Here is a 7,817-nt window from a genome sequence, read left to right as displayed (position 1 = left end):
CGGAGGGAGTAAAAAGTAAAGAGTAGAGATCAACACTGGTTTTTTAGGCAGGATTAAACACTGGATAAAGATCCTAAGTTCGCGTAAAAAAGACAAATACAGGGGTCGCCGGTGGGTCGCCGGGACGATTCTCTCTGCAAACCGAAACAAGCGAGCGAGATTCCAGGCCCACGTATCCAGGGACTGACCCAAGGCACGAAGCAAAACAAACAAACTCTACCCTTTACTCCCCTTCATCTCTCTTTCTCTCTCTTCTCCACCCCGACCTTCTCGACCCTTCCATCCCCTCTCCCACCCCACCAATCTACCGTCGCCGGACCGGGCGCGGGCCGGGGCGCGCGATGCTGCCGCAGCAGAGCCAGGCCGCGGCGATGATGCAGCAGGCGGCCGCGATGCAGTCCATGTACGCGATGCCGCCGCCGCCTCACCACCACCACCTCCTCGGCGCCGCGCCGCCGCAGCAGGTCCGTACGTTACCACTCACCTACTCACCCACCCACCGCGCCCGCCCGCACGGCAGCGCCCCGCGAAAGTTTGGTCCGCCAGAAGGCTGATTGTGGGTGAGCTTAGTTTTCGAACATCGGGGAGGGCTGTAGGCGTGTTTGGGTTTGTCACTTTGTCCCCTGTTTTCGCTTTCTCTTAAGTTGTTTCGGAGGCGCTTCTAGCCCGCGGCGGTGTATGGTAAATTGAGCGGTTGTTTATCGAGCCCGAGGATTCGTGGAATTCTGCTGTCCTGTGTGTCTCCAGTGTCCGGGTGGACTGGATTCTGTCGGCGCCCAAGTAGAAACTGAGGACAGCAGTATTTCTGACTGACTGTGAATGATCAAGCTCACTCTGTTTGTTTCGGGTAAAAGGAGCAGGGCAAGTGACCTTAAGGCGCTTAGTGTTCAAATCGTGGCGATTTTAGATTTTGATGTTCAGCTAAGTGAGGGAACAGTCTCCAGGTTATATGGACATTTTTATATATTATGTTGTAGTGAACGATTAGCGAGTAATTGGTAAGTGTCCGGTGCTAGGAGTTCTCATTTGTTTTACTTTGTAAAACTAATAGGATGATTTCAGCTTGTTTGGTTAAATTTCTCAACGGGATTGAGGACTTATTGGTCTGGAGTGCTAGTATTCAAACTTTGATGTTTAGTTAGTGGTTTGCTTTTGATGCTTATTCGGTGGAAGACTGCTAATGCTTCAAATTATAGTGTTCTGGACATTTTGGTTGATTGATTAAATTTTATTCAGCCAAATCTAGCTGGGAATCGTGTTAACCTTGCCGTTCTGTTATATAATTTTTTACCCAGATGATTTGACATTGTGGGTTAGTTTTAAAGTCTCTTTCACTCAAATCATGAGTTTTTGCACTTGCCTTGTCATGCACCTGATGTAAAATGCTTACATTGTTATTACATGACAATTTCCAATATTTTGCATTTGCACATACATTTTTTCCTGACCGATTAGGTTTTGATCGCAAAGCATGTAGATTCTTTTATTCTTGATGTTGCACTTAACATATTGGAACGTCCTGGTGATATCTTATAGGGTGTGCTGTGCTGTATAGCTTGCACACATTTTACTTCTTCTCCTTAGGTTCTTGCTTATCAATAGATATTTCTTTTCTTTCTTTCATTATTTTTACATTTTTATTTTTGCAGATAGAGCCAATTCTCACTGGAAATCTGCCACCTGGTTTTGATACAAGTACATGCCGCAGTGTGTGAGTCCCATTAGTGATTTTTTCTTTATTTATTTTTGCATGCTTTGAATTGCATGTCACATTTTGAATTTTTACTTCCTTTTGCTTGCACACTTGTAGATTTATAATACTCCCTCTGATCCAAAATAATTGTCGCAGTTTTGAACTAATGTTGAACTAACTTTAGTTCAAAACTGCGACTCTTATTTTGGATCGGAGGGAGTACCTAGTTTCACTCTGATGCTCTTGCATGGATATCGTCTATTTTTGTCTGGCAAATACTTAATTACAAGCAATTTTCACACTGTTTTCTGATTTGCCAAGTTTCTATAAATTTTAGATATGTCGGCAATATTCATGTTCAAGTGACTGAGGCACTTCTCCGAGAGGTTTTTCAGAGTGCTGGTTCAGTTGACGGATGCAAGCTTATAAGAAAAGAGAAGGTAGTTCTCTTTTTCTGTTTTCCTTTTTTTGGGTGCAGTTATGTTTGCTTTAGAAGGTGAATACGAATATATGATTCAAGTTTAGAGGATGGCAAAATTGACCTTTAACTATATCTTTTGTGCAGTCCTCATATGGTTTTGTTGACTATTACGAACGCGGATCAGCTGCCCTAGCAATTTTGACACTTAACGGGAAGCAAATGTAAGAAAAAAGAATAGCCAGGAGCAGCTACTTGTTCTATTCTTCTGCAACTTAGTTTTGTCACTTGCTTCCAATACTATATCTTACTGAAGAACATTATTGCAGTTTTGGGCAGCCTATCAGAGTTAATTGGGCATACGCTAGCGGTCAGAGGGAGGATACAACAGGTTAGTACTACCGTTTCTTGTGAATCAGTATTCCAGCATCTTGTGCAGTAGCTTTTGACCAATTATCTTAATCCTTATTCATTTTACAGACCATTTCCATATTTTTGTTGGTGATCTTAGCCCTGAGGTCACGGATTCTGCATTATTTGCATTCTTCTCAGCATATTCCCCTAACTGCTCGTAAGTATTCGTGCTTCCTTGTATTCATTAGTTTCTTTTGCTATTGGGCTTAGTTAGCCTTTTGAGAATTTGTGCTTTCCTAAACTATAATCTTGTAATGGTGCTGTTATACCTAATATGTTATACCTAATATTCGTTGATTGGCAGTGGTGCTTGTGTTGCCTAGTGTTGAATCGTTTTAAAATGGTGTAATTTGTGTTATCTAGTGATGCTCGAGTAATGTGGGACCAAAAGACCGGAAGATCAAGAGGTTATGGCTTTGTTTCCTTCAGGAATCAACAGGTGTGCTGATTCTCAGTCCCAACCATCTGAATCTGTGCTTTATCCGTTCCTGGTTTTTGCTGAAATTAATTTATTTGATCTGCAGGATGCGCAGAGTGCCATAAATGACTTAAATGGTATGCCCTCAAAACTTTTCTTGTTCAGACCTGTTTTGTGTGTGGTGAGGATTTTGATTTGCTTTGCCTGTAGGCCTATGCATTTGATATTTTCCACGATTGAAACAGTTACACAAATGACATTGTGAGTGCCAGCTTCTTAGTTTTAAAATGCCGGTGATGACAAAATTAAAAAAATAACCTTTCTAGGTCAGTGGCTTGGAAATCGGCAGATTCGTTGCAACTGGGCAACAAAAGGTGCCAACAGTGGCGAGGACCAGCTAACATCAGATTCGAAAAGTATAGCTGATGTAAATAACAATTTCACAGGTATAATTCTATGGACCTGTTGTATTTTATACCATTTGGATTATTACCTCCTTAAATTTGCTAAGATGTGTTTCAAAAGATGGGTTATGTAGAATATTAGTTCTTTGATATGTGCTATTATAATTGTCAAATAATCTTTTAATTGACAATACTTTTCATAAAGGTTTATTGGTTCGTGTTGATGCTGAAGTTTGATTAGTAAAGCATACCCACTTAAAGCAGCACCCACTTAAAGCAGCACTTTTCTAAATTTAGCAGTAATTAGCTGGTTTGGCCAGAATATTTCAATGGGTATGTGATTCTAGGCTGTTTGATTGTATTTATTTGGTTTCTGTGATATCTGTTTCTGTTGCGACGCTTTATGTTTACATGATGTTCTTGGGCTTTGACTCCTAGGAACTTAAGTATTGCAATTCTTCATATGTCATATAAAGTCTTTCCATCATCCATATGCTGAGATGTGCTGTCTACTATTTGTCTTGTCCAGAAAATGCAAAGCAGAAATCAAACGAAGATGCTCCCGAGAATAATCCACTGTACAGAACTGTTTATGTTGGGAACCTTGCTCACGAGGTATTCTCTTCAAGCATGCTTCTATGGATGCATCTCTTATGCTTTGCCATTCACTTGCATGGCTCATATAGACTATAAGCTCTGTTGTTACACGAATCACTTTGCATGTGGATGAATTATCCCACCTGTCCCATTTGCTGCGTTAATGATTTCGTGATGTTCTTAATACCAGGTTACTCAAGACGTGCTTCACCGTTTCTTCCATGCACTTGGTGCTGGAGCCATCGAGGAGGTGCGTGTCCAGCATGGCAAAGGCTTTGGTTTTGTCAAGTACAGCAATCATGCCGAAACTGCCCTTGCAATTCAGACGGGTAATGGTCGTATTTTGGGTGGTAAACCAGTCAAGGTTAGCAGCACCTTTCCTGCTCAAGTATTTTGCCAATGTGTCATCTTAACCGCCTTTTCTTTTCTCCACTCCGCTGGTATTTTTTTGACTGATGTCCTGATTGGAGCTTCATGTCGGTCTTTTCTCTTGTTTTGCAGTGTTCCTGGGGCAACAAGCCTACACCCCCTGGTACCACCTCTGCGCCACTGCCCCCTCCTGCTGCTCCTAGCCACCCCGCTGCCGCCGATCTCGTAGCGTATCAACGTGCTATTGCGATGAGCAAGATGGCTTCAACCCAGGCATTGATGCAGGCTCAGCATCTCAGGCACGCAGCCATGGGGATGGGTGTAGGTGCGAGTCAGGCGATGTACGATGGTACTTTCCAGAACGTCGGTGCCTCGCAGCAGCAACAGCAGCAGCAGCAGCAGCTCATGTACTATTAATTCCAGCCTTGGAGGGAGCTCACCTTTGTAATTTGACCCGGATTTTATTTTTTCTTTTCTATCTTCGTCGTGTCTATATGCAGTGTGACACTATATGTCGGTGTTGCCGTCTGGCTGTGTTGGTAGTGCACCGAATCTGTGTCTGTAGTGATGCAAGTTGACCGGTTAATATCGAATTTTATGTTATTTTCTCGTGTATATAGGCCACCCCCGTTCTGTTTATTGATAATGTGATCCATGAGGCTAATTCGAGGAGTTTATCTCCATGATGAGGCAGCACCGCAGCCTCGATCACAAACTGAAAGAAAAATCATTAGGTAAGATGACATGACTCATTTGTGAAGCTAGAAGGGAAGGAAAATGATATTGATGATTAATGGAAGGCTAAAAATCAATCTAGGTTGCACCTCATGTCAGTGGATGAAATGATAGCACTACCACACAATAGTTGAAATGATAGCTAGGAAACAAAACAGAGAAAATATATTGTTGTGGTAACAACCCCATTCATGAGAGAAGGTAGCATGCAACAAGTGGACATTTTTTTTACAACATTCTATACTCTAGAGGATGACACCTTCTGGTCTTTCACAGAATTCAACTAAGAATTTTATGCAGTGGAATATCATTTCTGTAAGTAACAAAAACATTTTGAGGAAAAATCTTAGTATTATAATAGATTAAATTGCAAAAAGAATAAGAACAGAGATAAACAAACCATTCATATGTTTCCTTCACTGTTTCAAGAACAAATGAAAAACTTGATATATCAACATCATGCACTTAAAATATCACAGCTAAAAATATCACACTGACCAGGGATGCGGGGACAATAACACTGGTTATGCGCCTCTGTTTCCATTTTATTAACAATACTAGTTTCAAACAAAGTACTCATATAAGCATTTAGGAGGAATCTCGAATATAATTACTATTCGAGCATTGCTAAAATGATGAATACTTGAAATGTAAAATACAAACTGAATAAGGTATCAGCACGGGATTTCTTTTTAATTAAAGCGTAGTCACAATTACTTATTTAAGGTTCCAAAGCAGAACATTAAGCATATGCACTTGGCCAACTTTCATGTTAGATAGTACTCCCCCGTTCCTAAATATAAGTCTTTGTAGAGATTCCACTATGGACTACATACGGAGCAAAATGAGTAAATCTACACCCTAAAATGCATCTATATACATCTATATGTGGTTCATAGTGAAATTTCTACAAAGACTTATATTTAGAAACAGAGGGAGTATCAGCCATTTATACCTCCAAGCAAGTGTAAACAATTATCAAATGTGTCTACCATGCTTAGGGGAACCGCACCGTAGATGAGACTTGAAGTTGAAATGGAGAGACATACGCTAAGGTAGTTCTTATTTGACTTGAAATCATGCTTGGTATGCTAATGTAGTACTAGTTTTGGAAACAAGCTGACTAATAATGGTTATGTTAAAATTGTCAAGCTAGATGATAATCATGTTGATTCCCATGACAACAAAATATTCAGAAGCTCAATTACTCAAATGGCTAATTTGGCTCATAAAAATTGTGTTGTCTAGGGCATCAGTTGGACTGTTGGAATAACAAGGCAAGCTTGAAGAGAAAATTAAGTTTTATCATTAAACCGCTTTACAAAATTGGGTATGTTTTCTACACGTGTGGCAACCCTTTTCCAACTCCTCTTCTTGTTGTTTTGCAGCAACGACACCAGGCCCGATGTACATATCTATCAGCTCTTTAACAAGGGGTGCTCTTTCCATGACATCTTTCATGACTTCATAAGAATGATACAATAGATTACGGTGGGTCAGTTGATAAAACAAAAAAGAACTCAAATAGCAGCAAAGTGAATGCAAGTACACAATGTGGACTGCTAATGTATACATGTAATTTGACATTTTGGGGTACACTAAAAGCTGAATCTTAAAACCGGAGATGTTTAATTCTATAAGTTTGGTATAAATATCTTGAAACCATAACCATCTTACCCTATAAATGATTTAACTATCGAGACATTCACGCCTTTCTGGAAAATTAATCTACAAATCTTAAGTCCATTGTATTGAGCAAACTACCTTTATTTAGAAACTCATAGATAGTTGAGACAACATGTACTATACTTTATGAGTGCAGCGTTTTGGTGCCCGGGTTCGGATGATCCCGGGCATGAACAGTAAAAAAAGGGTAGCCCGGTGCACGTAGCTCCCACCTGCACAGGGTCCGAGGAAGGGTCTCGGTGCATGAACAGTGAGGCCTAAAAAATAGATTTTTTAAAAAAATATTCAAATTTTTTTGTGCTGCAAGATGCTCAAATATGTGACATTTGTGCAAAATTTCATGAAGTTCTGACATTCGAGGAACTTGTGGCAGAAAAAAAATTGAATACGTGAGAAACATTTGAAAACAACACTGTTCACGCACGATTTTGTCTTTTTTGCCGCGCGCTCTTCGAATGTCCAAACTTCATGAAATTTTGCACGAACATCACGCACATGCACATATTGCTTGTAATTTTTTTTGGATTTTTTGTCTATTTGTAATCATGTTACTGTTCAGCAGGCTCATCTGAGCCCGGGCACCGAAGTGGATTGTCGTATACTTTATATCTTAATCTTCTTGTGGCATCAAACTTGCAGGAGAAAGCATAACCGGATGTAATTGGTATCTTTGCGCTATTAATATATTCTCTTTTGTCAAAAAAATAAGAAAAGAGGAGAAGGCAACTTAACAGATGAACGACATTTTGAGCACTCCGTTTCCTGAGGAGGAAGTGTCCAACGCTCTGTTTCAAATTGGTCCACTGAAAACTCCTGGCACGGATGGTTTCCTGGCAAGGTTCTACCAATGGAACTGGACAGCTCTAAAATCCGAAATTACTGCAGCAGTGTTGGATTTTTTTTTGTCTCTGGTGCTATGTCGGAAGGTGTGAATGATACAACGATTGGCCTCATCCCAAAAGTTCCTCACCCCAAGGAGCTCAAGGATTTCAGGCCGATCAGCTTATGCAATGTTATCTACAAACTTGTGTCTAAATGTTTGGTTAATCGTCTCCGTCCCTTGCTTTTGGAGTTGATATCTGA

The 7,817-nt window shown here is 40.5% G+C and overlaps 1 protein-coding gene across 1 annotated transcript; it reads left to right on the top strand.

Annotated features, from left to right (window-relative positions):
• Positions 1-234: 234 nt before the first annotated feature.
• LOC119362988 (oligouridylate-binding protein 1-like) lies at positions 235-4,941 on the top strand. The gene is made up of 12 exons (XM_037628277.1): positions 235-464; positions 1,650-1,711; positions 2,031-2,133; positions 2,259-2,335; positions 2,441-2,502; positions 2,592-2,682; positions 2,889-2,964; positions 3,050-3,080; positions 3,270-3,389; positions 3,877-3,962; positions 4,135-4,308; positions 4,446-4,941. The coding sequence occupies exons 1-12, from the start codon at positions 342-344 to the stop codon at positions 4,728-4,730; spliced, it is 1,290 nt and encodes a 429-aa protein (XP_037484174.1). The 5' UTR covers positions 235-341; the 3' UTR covers positions 4,731-4,941.
• The last annotated feature ends 2,876 nt before the right edge of the window (positions 4,942-7,817 follow it).

This window comes from Triticum dicoccoides, chromosome 2B, assembly GCF_002162155.2.
Source record: "Triticum dicoccoides isolate Atlit2015 ecotype Zavitan chromosome 2B, WEW_v2.0, whole genome shotgun sequence".
Classification (NCBI taxonomy): Eukaryota; Viridiplantae; Streptophyta; class Magnoliopsida; order Poales; family Poaceae; genus Triticum; species Triticum dicoccoides.
The sequence above is the reverse complement of the archived record's forward strand: the minus strand, read 5'-3'. Positions and strand labels throughout refer to the sequence as shown.